The sequence below is a fragment of the Lygodium microphyllum genome, chromosome 9, assembly GCF_053477565.2.
Source record: "Lygodium microphyllum isolate KBCC chromosome 9, Lygodium_microphyllum_v1.1.10, whole genome shotgun sequence".
Classification (NCBI taxonomy): domain Eukaryota; kingdom Viridiplantae; phylum Streptophyta; class Polypodiopsida; order Schizaeales; family Lygodiaceae; genus Lygodium; species Lygodium microphyllum.
The window spans coordinates 133667075-133685378 of NC_141143.1; the positions used below are offsets into that span (position 1 = coordinate 133667075).

General features: G+C 39.0%; 1 protein-coding gene across 1 annotated transcript in view; it reads left to right on the forward strand.

The window, feature by feature from the left end:
- The first annotated feature begins 7681 nt into the window (after positions 1–7681).
- The window catches only part of LOC148031607 (serine carboxypeptidase-like 44), a 54383-nt gene continuing 43760 nt past the window's right edge, over positions 7682–18304 (forward strand). Inside the window, exons 1-3 of the mRNA XM_087685191.1 lie at positions 7682–8399; positions 9044–9151; positions 14063–14155. Of these exons, the coding sequence (XP_087541317.1) occupies positions 8156–8399; positions 9044–9151; positions 14063–14155 (445 nt within the window). The 5' untranslated portion in view covers positions 7682–8155. The remainder of the gene's footprint in view (positions 8400–9043; positions 9152–14062; positions 14156–18304) is intronic.

Consider the following 18304-nt stretch of genomic DNA (forward strand, 5'->3'; position numbering starts at 1 on the left):
GTCCCTTCACATTCAATGTTTTTTTGAATCTGCGAGTGATTTTTTAACTTTCTACATATGGATGCCATATTGATAGGTTTCAAGTTCATTTTGTGCAAATAAATATTATTATGTGTGAATCTTGAATATTTCAAACAAACATACAATTTGAGGCATAACTATTATAATAAAAAAGCCTAATTATCATTTTTAGGGTTTTAAGTAACAATCTCCCCAAAATCATCAAAGCTATCTTAAGGTCTAAAATTCAATGCAACTATTTTGAGGTTTTTCCTTATCAACATTATTGGAAATGTTCAAAAGTAATGTTCCAATGGAATATCAATGTGGTATTTCTTATAAAAACCAAGTAAATGCCATACTCATCATTTTGAAAGTCAAAGTAAATATGATTGTATCCTAACAATGGAAGCCCTTACTATGTGATGGTATCATTCAAACCCACTTGGACATCCAAGTTCTTTGTTACTTCCATAGAGCCTTTGTTTTTCGACTTTATGAATAGAGGTTTTGGGATGTTCTCATTACTTATTTTACAAAATATGCATGTGGGGGAATTTATTGAAACTTTAGCACCTACCCTTAGTCACGAATTTATATATCAAAAGCATGTATAATATTGAATTGATTTTGTTTGAGGAAATGGTCTTCCATACCTTCTTCCTCTTATTCTTAAATCTTCGATGAGTTGGGATATACCTTTTTAGGCCTCTTGACCTTTAACATTGGTCAATTTTGTCACTAAATTTATAGCTAAAAATAACAAGCTACATTAAAAGCCTCCACTTCAACCTAGATCTACTAGAATATAGTAAGAACATGAAGAGGTTCTCTAGTTTTCTAGGCCTCTTGAGATTTACAACCTTTGCGACCTCCATCATAAAATCCTCACTAGGTGCAAGGTAGAAGTAGTGGATTAAGAATTAGAATGAAAGTTTTAATTAGTCAATATATGAACGCACTTACAACAAGCATATTAGACACATATTGTAAATCATGTATTCACACTATCAATTTGTATGTTGATTATAAAATGGATAGAACACCAATAGAAAATTCAAATTCCAATCAAGCAAGACAAAATGAATGTATATTATCATGAATATCAAATGGCTAGGCTACATAGAAACTTTTTACTTGTGTCAATATTAATGAAACTTAAGAGAATCTTTGTATGAGTCCATGTGAATGAGGGGCATCTTAGAGTATGTCTACAGTAAACAAAAAGAAATTATGCAACCCCATTGTCATTTTGAGGATTATGTAACTTCATAGTAACGAAAGTATCATATGGACACTTGAACTTGCCTTAGCTTTGATAAGAGCTGCTTAGAGCTAGATTTATGGATATCCTTAGTAAAACCTATATCAAATTGTGAAATACATTGATGCTCAGCTTTAGCACCAAAAGTTTGCATGTTCTCCATGTCTACAAGAAAGCATGACAATTGGAGGAGCTAAGAAAATAAAGTTAAGAATATTGATGAATAACCCATCCTATGAAAAAGAGAACAAGAGCCACTACCCACTTCAATGGGTATCTCCTAGGAATTATTGTAGGTTTTCAAGAACAAGTTCATATTTGCAAGGGTAGATGAGGATGTAGATGCAAGGTAGGGAAAGGGAGAAATTTGTGGGAGATGGAGGTAATAGAAGCTCCAACTTGCAACTATGGTAGAGGATGTAGAAGAAAGATGATGGGAGGAGAAAAGTAAGGGAGATGGAGAAAAGGGGATCTCTTAGACTTGTGATGGTGGTGAAGTAAGGTTGGGAGAGGGGGAGAGTTTGAATGGATAGGAGAGGAAATGGCAACAATGGTGCAGCAGAAGTAGCATCAAGGTGGAAGAATGATGGAGAGGGAACAACATCAATCGTAGAGGGAAAGCTTGAAATGTGATGGAGGAGAAGCAATATGTAGCAATGGTGGAGAAAAAGAAGTCGCAAGGTGAAGGCTACAATTGAGAAGAAGTAGTTGAAGCAAGGAAGAAGCTACGGCGGAGAGGAATCAATAAGAATGGTGGAGAGGAAGTTGTAACAAGGCTGGGAAAGGGAGAAAAGTGAGGGAAAGTCAAAAGTTGAATAGGTCCAAAACATATTTGGGAGAGAGAATGGTCCCTTTTGGGAAGAAAACCAAAAGCTTGAGAAGTGGATCCTAGAAAAGAACAAGTTTCTTAGGAGAATAAGAAAGTTGGATTGACAAGACTCCCATAAAAATATAAAAATCCAAGATTCAACTATTAAAATAATAGCATGGATCCCCCAAGATTGCACTCGATTAGCATATATTGGCTAAAGTTTATGTAGGTAAAAAATCCGTCAAACTAATGATCCGACCCTTTTTTAGTCAACTTCTCAAGAAATGCAAATATATTTATTGACAAGTCTACCAACTTCTAAATCCAAGTATGTAGCACTAGCCTTGGCAACCAAATATACTTTAACCATCTAACAAGTAGCTATAAAACTTGTTGATCAAACTATCTTTTAATAAATTTTTTCATGCCATGGAGGACTACATTTTTGAATCCCCAATTCAACTCAATATCACATCTCTAAGAATATATCTAAACTTAACACGATTTCTCATTACTACATTCTTCATATACAAATAGCATGTATTCTCAACTTGTCACTGGCATGTAACTTGGATGTATACCTACCCTACTAGGGCTAGAGAGGTAACATTTGGTAGGCACTCGTGTCCCTCTCCATGAGCAACACCATCCAAATCTCATGGGATGCATGGAGTTAGCTGCTTGGATGATTTCAGAGTCTACCATGCAAAAGAAGTGCTTGGCTACAACCCACTAAGATTGTTTGTCCTGAGATTCCTGTGACTTCTAAGCCTCCTAATAGCAATCTAGCACGTAATCAAGAAGGGTCACTTTGCAATCAATAAAGATTGAGAGTGGACTAACATTACAATTTGTTCAAAGGTAAGATGAGGGGGATCTGAGCTGAATTCCTCTGTCATACGATCACACTCTAGTCCCCTACAATGGTGTTAGTTAGGCTCTAAGACACAACCCTAGGTAGTCAAGTCATATAGCTCTAGCCTAAGTGCTTCATTTAGGAAGCCACATGATTAATTGGGTCCACCCAACCATAGAGTACTCCTATAGAGGGAGACACCTATCCAACCATAGAGTGCTTTTATTGAAGGAGATGCTTACCCATTTCTCATGTACACACCTAAATGTATTTGCTTATCTAATTAAATCTTGCGACACTATTTGGACATATACAAACAACTTTCTTAGTTTACTAATTATGCTGGTTCATTCATGTAACTTAGGCATTGATACAAAATTAGTTGAAATCTTTCCTTTAGAGAACACTTTCTCCTATTTCAAGCATCCACACCGTCTCCAAGGTGCACAACACCTCATCAGCCAAGCTACACCTTCTCCATGGCACATCGGCTTTTCAACATCACCTTGCCCCTTATCTAGAATTCAAGGCCTTCCAATGTGTCTATTGGGCTTGCAAAGATTTTCTTCTCCATCCTTAGCCAATGATGGGGATTACTAGCCCACCAACTAGAGCCCCATTGATTCCCATCCCACCAAAAGAGCAAATGTTCCCCTATGAATGACCTCTTGCACCAGGTGCATTGGGTGGAATTAGGCTACTAATGACGAGGACTTGGGAGAAGATCACTTGCTTGCCGCATCTAATGGCATGGAAATCAAATCAATATCTTCCATAATTTTCAATCAAGGAAAATAGACTGCTCATCTAGAAAAACATTCATTTCATAAAGTACGAGTATGAAAATTGCATAGATAGAAATAGCTTCACAATCTATTCCACATCCCTTGAGGGAGATGTCAGATCACAATCGCTATGACAATCACCTTTTGTAAGACACAATAACACAAAGGAACTCAACAATCGGAATCCATGCCTCATCATTGTTGCAACACAACAACAGCTACATTAAAGAGTCTCCAATTCTATTTTATTTAACTTCAATCATTGTATGACAACACTATTTCGAATACATTAGGTAACGGTCAAGGTAACATCACAACAAGCATGACAATATACTATTGGCTAGGAACAACTCTAGGTAATCACAGGGTTCCTTTTTGTAGGACCTCTAATCCATACCTTACAAGCCAAAGCATACGGACTCTTAAGTTTGGAAACTCAAATTCTAACTCTTAATGCCAGCCTCGGCCTATAATCCTCAAGTTTCCTATTATGCTTGTGTTTTGGTTTAGGGATTCACTTGGGGAGGTTAGTCATAAATATATGTATGTATCATGTGGGTTCAACATAAGGGCTTTTTAAAATACCATTTTTACATATTTTTTACATACAGAAGGGTCATATATAAAGGGGTTACTTACAAATTGAATACAAAAGGGTTATGCTTTATTAAGGGAAAATTCACATATAAGGATATTTATAAATAGGCCTTGAACACACGTGATATAGAAGGCACACATATAATGAAATACCTGAGGGGATTCATGACCCTTCTTCCCTCCCTTCGAAGCTCTCATGTCCTTTTGGGGTCTCACAACCCATCTCTAAAGTGGCTAGCAACCTTATACTCAATAGAGATCTCTAACTAGTCATCTTAATGCCTAAGTTTTACGCATAGAAAATAACAACATGGTCTAATTACATCAAACAATTTGCAAGCTTTAGACACAATACAAGTTTATTTGGAAAGAAGAGTAATCCTTAGTCATTGGCCCTCTTTAATCCTTAAGAGAGTCTTAAGGACATATTCATACTTTAAGAAGTACTTGTTTGGGTAAAGTATCTTCCTTAAGAGAGGGACACCATCAAGGTCCAATCAATATACTTATGCAAAATATGCATATTATTCTTAGCCTAAGAGAACAAGGTTTAAGTATGATGCTTAATGGAGTTAACACTACCTAACTTCGAGTTTACTCCACTATCATTATCCCCTTTTAGTCTTGCAATGAGCATCTCTATATTTTCCATCCCACCATTTCTCTCCATATTTACCTTTACCATTAATTTTCATAGTAATATTACGACTACTCTTGTTTAAAGCCAACCTTATGACATTATCAACTCTATTAGAGCATGTGGTCCATCCCCTACATGTTGTTGTACTTATATTTAATAGGCACAATGTAATTTTTGCATAGGTTTGCTTATCTAGGATCTTTAACATATACACATGCTCGTTGCATGGCATTCTCATGTTTTAACTACTCCATGAGTAGAGCTAATGGAAAAAGCTCAAGGCACCTCTATTGAGAGGTGCTTTTAGTTGGAGACTCTCTACATGCATTGCCATACATCAACATAAATATTTTTGAAACTGATGCCACTTCTATTCCCACCAATCCTCTCCCCCTTTACGAACCACTCAACTAGTTGGCCAAGTTCACAAGCATGTTCATTTCAACCTCTCACAATTGGCAACTTTTGACTATTTTTTGTCTTGCCATTAAGGCATGGCATACATCCCCCTTGGCCATCCATCAAGGCTAATGGATGTTAGTATTTAAAAGTCACATCCATAATTTCAATTACATGTAAAGGTCCCATCTCATCATGCAATGCTCTTTGATATAGAGATCTTATTTTGTTCTTTTGTTAGACTTCTTTTCATTCAATGCTTTTCACCTATCCTTACATATTACTTTTGACTTCCACATTTAGAAAGGATCATAGTTATTGTTACACAATATCATCATGCTATTTCACCTATCCTTACATATTACTTTTGACTTCCACATTTAGAAAGGATCATAGTTATTGTTACACAATATCATCATGCTATTTATTTCCCTCTCTTTATATGTGGTAGGACCATAGCCAATATTTGGATCTTGTAGGCTCACCATTAAATGCACACCATATCCCTTATTAAGCCAAAGCCATTTAGGTTAATAGAGATAAAGTATTTGAAAGCTCACCTAGTAGCATTTGGTGGGTTGACAAGTATTTAAGATTTTTACTTATTTTTTTTGTCTTTCAAGTTTTTTACTTAATTTCTATTAATAGCTAACTAACTATTTAATGTGATGGATTTGATCCTTCCTCTTCATCTACGACAATTAAAAGTAGAGACCTTATCCGTTAAAACTCAGACAATATATGATATTGTAATTCACTTTCTTTGTGATTCAATCCTTTGGTCCATTTTCTTTTATCATTTTTACTTCCACACATTTCTTCTTACTTGCACATTCTAGTGAGGATCATAAATCCTGTTCACATTAAGTTTCTTTACCCTATATTTCTCTCCATCTTGTAGGGCTATAGCTAATCTTTGGTTCTCATTTCTTACTTTGCCAACTATTTAGTATGATGACTACATCAACCACATCTTTTCATTTACTTCTCACGCATGTAAAGGCATTACTTGTCTTCCTCTTCACTCTATTTTAATGGATAATTTTCATTGGTCTTCGTTACATGTTGCCTTTTCACTTTAAAGTTTTACAAGGGAAGAGGCTCTTCTTTGCATGGACTCATACACTTTTTTGTTGTTTCTATCAAAGGATAGTTTATGGGCATTACTTGCACCTTAATGAGCCAAAACTAATCAAGTTTAGTAAAGATTAGTCTTTAATATGTAGCTTTTAATTGGCAATGAGGCATGCTAGCATTTTTAAGACTTTTAGGTCGTGCTTTTGTGGGTTTTTCTTCAACTTTGTAATTGATAAGCATGCACTTATAGAATGGTTTCAATCACTCTACCATTGAATACTCTTCAAGATACTTAAAGATCTTTGGCCTTCTTATTGACCTCCTTTTTCTTTCCATGCTAGTCTTTTATAACTTTTTCCTGAAGCTCTCCCTTTTAATTTATGGGATCATTGTCTTTGGTACTCCTCCCCTATCACATTGTCAATCACATGATAAACATGACTCCTTGATGTTCCTACGGATTTCAATTATTCTCCTTGACGGGATGTTTCTAGGTATTTCAATATGAACAATATATATCATGTTTCGAACTTGTTATTGTTAATTGAGTAATCCCTTATTGAAGTTCCAAGTAAGACTCAATATTCAAGGGCTCCATGAACTTGGTGGTATTAAATTTTTTTGTTTTTTTCCTCTGCATGAAAACATCTATCATATCCCATCACGATGTTAGAAATTTGTTGCTTACTTTTTGTTTACTATCAAGAAAAGTGTATTTTTCAAAAGATTAAAGGATTTCTTTTACAATCCATAAAGAATTTTTCATAAATGTAAGCGTTATATATTTACAACTCTTAATACAATTTCTATTGCATTTTACGATAATATCTGTTCACATGGTATTCTCTATGTTTTGAATCTCTTTCTTTATCTTTAGATACAACGAGAATTAAAAAATAACAACCAATATTCGGCTCTTTTATATTTTCTTCGTGTCTGTACAATAAGGGACCATAGCTAATTCTCAATTCAGTGTTCTTCTCTTGAAGTAATGCCAACGCATTGGGTTTTAGCTAAGGCATTTAGGAGCTTTAGCACATAGTCTTCCCTTGGGGGGAGGGAGGGCTTAAGTGATCTCACATTCTTCTTCTTTTTTTCTTGTTGAGTTGGAGGAAATTTAGATTAAGTTGTAAAATAATTGGAATACCAAATTCAAAAACAGCAACGACAAAATATTGGTTTACATGGATGTTGTGTATACATATACGTGTGTGTCTGCACATATAGCTAGTAGATGTATATATATATAAGTAACTCCGAGGAGAGGGGGTAGAAGAGACGAGGCCTGGTGCAGGTTCTTCCTATTTCCATGGCCGATTCTGAATTTTGCCTGAGGCAGGAAGGGGCAGGAAGTTATGGCGGTGGAGGTGGGCAGGGGTTGCGGTAACATTGCTGGTCAAGTCTTTTGGTCTTTGTAGAATTATCTAATCTCACTGGGGTTGCATTAGAGGAAAGGGAGCCTAATGAGTATATTTAGCCGCTTGTAGCCTTCGTCTCATTGCCAAAGAAATTCAAGTTTACAGCCATGGAGGTAGCTGCTGCGCACACACAGAGAGGAAGCTGAGAAGGGAGAGGGAGCGTCATTAATGACATGGGTGGGGGCTCGTAATGTGATATAGTGATGGTGCAGGCCGCATGGGGGAATCAAAGATGGGCTAACATCATACAGCTAGCAATATAAATTGGCACAGATATTGCAGGAGGCTGTGGTACTGAGAGGAAGAGAATGATGAATTGCATGAGGGTTTTCATCAATATACTGATGGTGGTGGTGGTGGTGGTGCACACTGTGGAAGGGACCCCGGCTGAGGACCTCATCAGGCAGCTCCCCGGGCAGCCCCCGGTGCCGTTCCGCCAGTACGCCGGCTACGTCACGGTTGACGCTGCATCCGGGCGTGCTCTCTTCTACTACTTTGTGGAGGCTCAATCCAGCCCTCATACAAAGCCCCTCACCCTGTGGCTCAATGGAGGTAATGCAACATGGCTAATCCACCCACGTAGTATGAAAACTAATTTCAGTTCCATCAAACTGATCAGGGTGCCATAAGTCCAGCTAATCTGACTTTGATCCCATCAGAATGAGGTTATACCTCAATTCCAGCTATAATCTGAATCTGCCAATTCATCAGTGATTGCCATAATCGCAGCTGACCTGATCTCAATTCAATCAATAGCGCTGTCAGAATCCCAGATCATCTGATGCCAATTCAATCACTCAGGCTGCCATACATTCCTTCCTGCATTTTGATATCTCAGCTAACTAACCATCTTCTGTCTCACGATTAATTAACCATGCTGCAAATGTGGTTAATTAGCTCAGCAGCCTGGAGCTGGACCATCTGCATGCACCTAACCAAGTGATGGCTGTAATTAAAACACTGCTTACCATCTGCATGCCATGAAATAAGCGGTGGCTGTGATTGGAGTGTTTCAGGGACCATCCGAGATAATTAAATCGGAGAGAGAGTGATAATGTAATTATACTGGATTGTGCCAGAGAAATTGGCTTTGATTAGCGCTAGGCATGTGAGATTAATAGGGAGGGATTATGGACTGAACTTGCACTAATCGGGTGAGATTAAGGATGGGTGATGGATTGAATGGATTGTTGCAGGGCCGGGGTGCTCGTCGGTGGGGAATGGAGCGTTTGAGGAGCTGGGGCCGTTCTTCCCGAACGGCTATGGCAGGGGGCTCACTCGCAACAAGCATTCGTGGAACAGAGGCAAGTCTAGTCTCTATCTGATGATTGATGAATGAATGGATGAGAGAGAGAGAGAGAGAGAGAGAGAGAGAGAAAAGGGGAGCTCTTTCTACCAACCTCTCTGTCTGCTTCCTCTCATTGTTGAATGTGCCCATGACAGCGGCGTCTTTCTCTGACTTTCCTCTCTGTTTATCTATCGGAGAGATGAGAGAGAGAGAGAGAGAGAGTTTGTGTGTGTGTGTCTCTGTTTGTGTTTTTCTAGCTTGAGAGAGAGGGAGTTATTCTAGCTTTAGGATGAAAAATGTAGAAAAAGGAGAATACAATATAAAGAGTATTAAGGGGAGGATTATACTCTAGATTCTAATAAAAAGAAGAGAGTTTTTACATTGTAGGACAGAATTTGAATGCCTTAAGAGATATCTCCCATTGGGTAGATTACATTTCTATTCCACCCTTACCTCACACTTGCTCTCATAGGGAAGATTCTAAAGATGCATTAAGAGATATCTCCCATAGGCTAGATTTCTCTATTCCTCTTTGTGAACTCACACTTGCTCTGAAACCTTTCAGGTGGTAGCTTATCAAAAAGCCGCAACGGGAAATTTCCCATTGGGTAGATTGTACTAGTAAAACTTTTTTTTATTTCTTGCATTTTAGAAAAAGGAGATATCTGTAGTTATCCAACCAAGCATGCGCATGGACGCATGTACTCCCCCAACGAAAAGGAGGAAGAAGATTCCAAGCAAAGTTTTGTACTCTTTTGTTATTGGTGCTCAATTCAAGTGACATAATTGACTCTTATGGATGCCAATAGGTATTTGGGTCTTGTCATATACTAGTGAACATGGTATATTTCACATGTTTTTATGTGAACATTGGTTTGAAATCAAGGTGAAGGGGCCAATGGGAGACATCTAACAATCCCACACAATATCTTTTATTTATTTACATTCCATAGCACTTAAATGAAAAAAAAACCAGGGAATCTTAAATATCTTAATTAAGTAGGCCTAGTTACTAAATAATGAAGGGTTTATAGAAGAGCAACCATGCGGAGCCAATCGAGTGACACTCAATCATGTATTGTGTTAAGGTTTTACAAAATCTAAAATATAGAAAAGGTAGCTCACATTAAACTTATGTATAATACATAAGTATTAGTTTAAGGTTGCTAAAGGGGGGGGGGGGGGTTGGGGTGTCACTTTATTGGTCCCTTTACTTTATATTTAAGAGCTAAAAGTATGTACATCACTCATAACCGATATATCAAAGTCGACTTTGCTTTAAGGAATGAGACAATTTTGTTTTAACTCTCCTAAATGACCCTTAGAGCACCAAAACAACTTTCAAAGACCTATCTCCATTTGTGTCATTTCCATATCTTGATACATTATGAACCCTAGCATTTCCAATGACCCCAATCCTTTTTAATCACCATAGGACAGTTGAGTACTTTGATTAGCATTCATGATGACCAAATTCTTCCTAATCCCAAGAGCTTTGATTGTTTCCCAAAGCCTCCACAACTCCTTACTCATGTCACCTTTGCTGCCTAGGAGAACTCGCTTACATCGATGGTGCAATGGAAACTGGATCTAAACATAGATTTCTCAAATCTTTGTCATATCGGACATGTTGCCCCTCATTCCCAAAAGTTGTGGTAGATATTCTCTCTTTTCCTACTACACAAAACCTAGAAAGGAGAGAACCAAGAGAGACCTTACTAAACTTTCCAATCTAATCCTTTGTAGGCAAGCTTTCATATCGTGTTACTGCCAATCACACAAGGAAATGGCACCCCATGTCTTAATGATGTCAATCAAGTCTATGAGAATACTGAACAAGAAGGCAACAATTAACAATTTAAGATTCAATGTAATTTTTTAAATGTGCTATCAAATTTGTGGAAGCACTTGACGTGTATAAAGCCACAAAACATGCATGGTAGCTAGCAAGTCAAGCATGCCAAATATGATTTCACTTCCTTTTCCCCCATTCGTACCATGTCTAATGTGTTTTTGATGATCCCATGTGTCACTTACAAGCTTGAGATGAATGTGCCATTATGCCATCAGAGTTGTTCTCATGATCAATTGCTAGTTTCCTAATCTAATCTTAGGTCACATGGAAGTGGAGTATAGGAGCCAAATTACAACTAGTTGTCATGTCACAACACGAGAGGGGGGGTCTACTCAACTTGCAACCACTCGAGAAAAAATAAGTGGACCACAATCACATTTTCCATTCACAAATGTTGAGTGGCTCATGTTTTTATGCATGGTTGCATCTTATTGCTACTTCTCCCTTTATTCCATTTGAGAGCTTTTGTGTATGTGTACCTACAATAAATGTACTCTAAAGATTTAGTGATGCCTTTTGAGGACCCAATGCTCTTCAAAGAAAAATATAAGGTATTTACACTCTTTGGTTCATTAAGAGGTTATCAATTGACATGTTCTAGAAGGTACATCTAGCACAAATTTAAAGTGTCAAACAACATTGTTAGGTGGGTTTTTATTTTTAGCACTCAAATTGGGCTACTAATGGTATGGTGCATTTACAAACAAAAGAGCAAGCGATTGAGTGCGGAAGCCTTAGAAAATAATAGAGCACCAAGTGTCTTAACAAAGTTTATCTACTAGATGTATGGTGTCATTTAGGAGTAGATTGTGGATTTAGAGCTTAAGAGATTGGTTAGGAAAGCTTAGAGCTCATATGTACCACATATATCAATTTGTCATGGTTAGCACAAATGTACTACTATTCATTTTAAATGTTAAAAAGTATATTATATACGTTGTTAGTGGAAATTCTGAGTTGAGTAAAATTTTTCAAATTTAGGTCATGATTCATACATTTACAATATGTAATTTTTCTAACTCATATTCAAGTTTTTGTAAAAACTAACGATGTAAAGTGAAACCTTATGTGTACTTATCACTTATTAAAGTTTTTAAAGAAGGCTTTTGCTTTTCTTACCAACAATATACCAAGTCATTATCTTTCTAGTGGCATCGAACAAGAAAATCATTGGATGCCTTGAACCTTCCACAAGGTCGTTCACTTAAAAAGCTCGTAGAATAAAGAAAAGATTCCCGAATCTGCCGAGAGGTTCCGCACGTGGCAAAAATCATCTGTTAGCACGTGGGCAGTCTTGCAATTTGTACGCTCCATTTGTGGATATGCAAAGTACGGGCACAGCACCATTCATGAGCACCCGCCTTGTCAATTTAGTGCTTAATTATAGTCAATTACGATTGAGCTTAGTTACACTCATAGCCAATTTAGTGCTTTACGATTGAGCTTAATCATAGCCAATTTAGTGCTTTACGATTGAGCTTCGTTACAGTCCAAGGCTTTTCAATGATTGAGCTTAATTATAGTCAAGCTGAGGTGACAAGAACTAGCCCAGCGCAGGCAGAAATCTGATTTTGACTGGAAGATCTTCCAACACCAAATTCTATCATGTCAATCACATGCTTTCAAAGACAAGAATTTGGAATTACTGAACCTTGTCTGTAACCAGCAATATAATGATTGCGTGCAGGCTCCTTTCGTGTATGATACGAAAGACTCGTTCGTGCAGCTTGTGCAACACTTTGTGCTCTATCCTGTTTATGTGTCTAAGCAAAAGATGAGCATAAGATTATGCATCGGGACACACCATCTTGATGGAGCCATTAGATCACTTTGCCCCTTTTCTCCCCTAATGGCATCTTTAGCATGAGATGTGGTGCAGTATCCAAGGCTTTTCCCATATCTATCCAGTCCACAAATTATGCGAACTCAATGGCAATGCACACATGAGAGATAGTGGGACTGGAAAGGGGGAGGAGGAGATTGGAGATGGAGAGCTGGATAATGAGTATCAGGAGGAGGGCCGTTGGGTACTAGCTCAAATTGGCAGTCGAGAGTCCAGCTGCCTCATTACATCCTGGCCAACCATTGTGATCACCTTGCAACGCCTCATAATGACCATGTTACATACAGCACGTGTACAGCCTACTACCTCTTCGGCCATCCTTATAGGAGCTGTCATTTCTGTTCGATGTCCTCCCATGGATGGTGTGTGTTGGATGGGCATCTCGTTGACAAGTCCAGTGGTGCATGCTCACCTCATAACTTGTGAAGCTACCCTTTTGTTATCTGCATATTCATAGCAGTACTAATGCATGAATGTGGCTCTTAAGTCATTATCTGTAGCAATGCATTTGTTGATATGCATCTCAAACATGTGCTTTAGTGTCTTTTGATGACAAGGTTTTGAAACCAACATGCACGAATGCCATCACATCCACCTCAAAACAATTTCAAGAAGGTTTCCATATTACATGCCTTCCATCAGTATACTTTGCTACCATGTTGTTAGGCACAATAGAGAAGCTATAAAATGGCCAAAATTTGCGTGCCTTTTTAGTTTTTTTTCTTCTCTCATGTGCTTGACTTGTACATGGATTAGCCACGAGAATCCATTTAAAAAGAGAGAAAGAAGCTCATGTAGTAGCCTTTTTCATTGATGGGGGCACATGTAGTCGCCTTTTTATTGATGACAGGGCATTGATCTGCCCATGTGCATAATTCATAACACATGTAAAGATTTTCTCCATTGCTTAGCCACAATTGTGGGGGACAACTCCAAATTGCCACAAAATACACGATCAAATCGATGACACATCTTTTATACTCAAAAGAAAGGAAACATCATAGACTTATCACTATCTAGACATGGCTAAACTATAAGTGTCTGGTTACAGTGTTTTGTGGTGCTTTATCAAATTTTGCTTGCAGTATCAAAACCCTTATTCCTTAAATCCCCTGTATAAAAGAAATACCATACTGCTGTTTCACTAGCTAGAACTATACATAACCCACAAGCGTCCAGCTAGAGATTTTTTTGGGTACTGTGTAGACACATTCAATTTTTTCTTGCAGCATCAAATGTCTTATTCCTTGAGTCTCCTGCTGGAGTGGGCTTCTCCTATAGTAACACCACAGCTGATCTTACAACTAATGACCAGAAGACAGGTATTTAAGGTAGAGTGCTTTAATTCACTTCGGTATGTAGACTTGGCTGCATATTACTTAAATTTCATGGGGCATGTATTCTCAGAATATCTTTTGTTTTGTGTGTTGCTACTCACTGGTATGTATATGAAGTGAACCAGAAGGACAGGCAATTACTGGTCTGGGCAGCAAGCTGTGAAGAAAATTTGATGGCAAGTAGCTGAAGCCAAAGGTTCCTAACTTTTCTTACAGGTGTGACACTTCGATTGAGGATGATCGCTCTGCAGGACATGCAATTTAAAAGCGATGGAGGTGGAAGATTGTGAGGAAAGGGATGCTCAAGCATATCATAACTAGGGCACACTATGGCATGGGTATGGCATTCGACTCAGCCAAATAGCAAAGACATCAGCTAAGGCTCGGCAAAACCAGTTTGAGAAGAAGTGCCTTGTCAGTGTCATCAACCTTGGGAGTCGATTATATGGGTTGTCCCTCACTGAAGGGGGAGTCCCAGGCATTTCTTTCATCACCTAGGTGAAGGAGATCAACCTCGGGAGTCAATTACATGGGTTGTCCCTCACTGAAGGGGGGGTCCCAGGCATTTCTTTCATCGCCTAGGTGAAGGAGATCAAGGATAAGTTGGCAGCAGTCAAATCACCAACCGACGACATGCAGTCTGTACATACCTGCTTTAGTAACTTGCCACCATGATTCAAGCCTTTTAGCACTTCTTTTATAGTTGACCCGTGTGCTATGCCTCTCCAGTTTGAGCAGCTCTGCTTGAGAAGGAGCTGTGAAACCAGATCTTTCTTCCTAGTATAGGGAATAGGCACAAGCATTTGGAGCCAGCAAGAGGACAGCCAAGAAAAGTAAGTGTTCATATTGTGAAAGGGAGGCACATATTGTGAAGATGTGTTGGAAATGGAAACAAGACAAGGCTCCAAGCAGAGCCAAGCACAAGTTGGCAGGCATGATTTTGATTCGTGTTCTACGAATGATGACACTCAGAAACCTTTGGAGACAGCAAAACCAGTGCCAGTAGGTGTAGTGGAACCCATGACCACGATTAGCCCTTTTAGTACTGGCATTGGCTCCCATGTTCCTTCCAAAGGGGAATGTGTTCTGATGAGGAGGTTTGACTCCTCATATCTTTTGCAGAGGTCTTCATCAGCAATTACCACTCTACAGCAGCTGAGGCTAGGGATTTCTAGGGTATGAGACACTGGATGGGCTGCTTCCACATAGCTAGTTATAACAGTAGCAAGAGAGGCGACCTGCCCTAACCATTGTTCTTTGTCTTGGCCATTGTAAGTGATCTTGGCAGATATAGTACAGAAGTAAAAACTGCCAAAAGTAGACAGGCTTGTATTTGGCTTCATGATTCATGGTTGTGAAAAGTCATAGTTGGAACTAGGGACTTCCAAGCATCTCTGCTTGTGCCCGGAGTCTGGCCAGACATCTGAGTGTCTTTTTGGGCTTAGTGCCTGTTTAATTAGTGACCCTTATATTTGGGCATCTGGCTACTTTTGGGAGCTCAGTTTCTCTTAATACTTTGGTCTAGGGCCTTGGCCAATGTGCATAGAGGCAGGCAGCCTCTTGTGCTTATGGAGAGGGCCAAAAAATAAGTAGTTTATCACCAACTTTGATGGGCCTATCTGATAGTGTGAGATGGAGGATGGTAGTGAGACAGACCATAGTAGCATCAATTTGAAAGCAAACTACAGCATGCTGATCCCCCACTTTGCCCCACACATGACATAGTTCTAAAGCATCTGTATTTGGTTGCTCACCAACAAGATTATGTACCATGCTAGCTGTAGTTTTGTGCTTATTGCCTTTCTGTAGAGTTTTTAAACTTACATTCTAGGCACTCATATGATATATGCCCCTCTTGTTCACAAACATAGCATTTGTTTCCGTCCTAGAAAGCCTTCCTTTCAATGACTTACTTGGCACTAGAAAATGACCTTTTGCCCTGCATGACTTTTGAAAGAATGACTTAGACTAAGTCTTTGTTTTTGTTTTTTCCAAGAGAAAAAAAATCTATTAATAATGCCTCGAGAACGTCCCCTCAGGGAAAATTTAAGTACAAAGTAACTATGCAGAAAGTGTCTAAGTACATTACAAGTACAATGGTTCTGCGAACAACCTATCTGGTGGGCTATGATGCCATACCATCATGGGGGGAGAGTCATATGGAAAAAAGTTCACGAGTCTGAGATCTAAAAGAATATCTCTTCTCCTCCTCTTCCTCCTCATCCTGTCAGATCCTCCTTGCAGCCTCTCCTATCTCTTCTGGAGAGTGTGGATGATCTTTGTCTAAATCCTTGAATGTTGCGGAAGAAACTGGATCCAAAGGCTGAAAAGTGTGTCTTTATTGGATACTCTTTAGAGCAGAAAGGGTATCGCTGTTACAACCCTGTCACATGTAAGTTCAGAGTGAGCAGGGATGTCATCTTTGATAAAATGAGCAGTTGGTATGCATCTAGTGGTGATGCATTGGATGATGATGATGATCATGACACTCATGTGCAGGCTGAAAAGCAAGAATCACGAACTCTTAGTGGACCAGAGACATCATCTGGTAGTCCTTGGTCTGGGAGACTAAGGAGTAGCTCTACATCTTCAGGTGCATCTAGTAGCACTATAGGTAAAGACAAAGGAAAGAGTAAAGTGTCAGAAGGCATTGATGTAGTTCTTGATGGAGACTCCAGTGGCTCAGAGAGCTTGGATGATGAGCTTGGCATTCCTTCAATGAGGACTCCAAGTGTGCAGAGAGCACGCGTTAATGCAAAGACTCCATTGAGGGATCCAGTGGTACGCAGGTCTAGCAGGGTGAGATACCCTGTTAAAAGATTTGGTTTTGAAGGTTATGCAGCTCACCATTATGCTTATATGGTGAAACTAGTTGAGGATGTTGAGCCTACATGTTTTGAGAAGGCTGTTGGTCATGCTCATTGGGATGCAGCAATGGATGAGGAGATGGCTGCATTAGAGGCCAATAAGACTTGGGATCTAGTATCATTGCCAAAGGGAAAGAAAGCTATTGGATGTAAGTGGATTTATAAGATTAAGCACAATGCAGATGGTTCTATTAGCAGGTACAAAGCTAGGCTGGTTACAAAAGGCTATGCTCAGACATATGGCATAGATTATGATGAAACCTTCAGTCCAGTTGCTAGGATGACATTTGTCAGATGTGTGATTGCTTTGGCAGCAGCCAAAGGTTGGAGGTTGCAGCAAATGGATGTAAAGAATGCCTTCTTGCATGGTGATTTGCAGGAAGAAGTATATATGGATCAGCCAGCAGGTTATGAAGATTTAGAGCATCCCACGTATGTGTGCAGGTTGAAGAAGGCACTCTATGGGCTCAAGCAAACACCTAGAGCATGGTCTGACAAGATCAGAGAGTATCTTGTCAATATTGGCTTTTATGTTTCTGATGCTGATCACTCACTTTATGTGAGAAAGGGAGATGCAGGTTTGGTCATCATAATTATCTATGTGGATGACTTGATTATTACAGGTGATAGTGATAGTGGGATTGCTGAAGTCAAGGATTCTTTGAAGAAGAAGTTTGAGATGAAGGATTTAGGTGAGCTAAGATACTTCCTTGGCATTGAGGTGATCAGATGTGATGATGGTATATGGCTGTCCCAAAGACAGTATGGCTTGGATATGTTGTCCAAGTATGGTATGACAGCATGCAAACCACTTTCAGTCCCATTGGAGCAGAATGTAAAGTTGAGTGTTGATGTTGGGGATGAGATAGAAGACCCTACTATGTTCAGGAGGATAGTGGGGAGTTTGATCTAAATTACCATTACAAGGCCAGACTTGAGCTACGCTGTTGGTCTTGTGAGTCAGTTTATGCAAGTACCTAGAAAGCCACATTTGGATGCAGTCAGACGCATATTGAGATATGTGAAGTCCACATTACATTATGGACTTTTCTATGAGGCAGGTACAGAGGTACAGGTGTTTGGATACACAGATGCAGATTGGGCTGGTAGTATGTCTGATAGAAGATCTACCAGCGGATACATGTTCTCTCTTGGTAGTGCAGCAGTTGCTTGGAGCAGCAAAAAGCAATCTACAGTTGCTTTGTCGAGTACAGAGGCTGAGTATAGAGGTGCTGCTATTACAACATGTGAGGTAGTATGGCTGCAA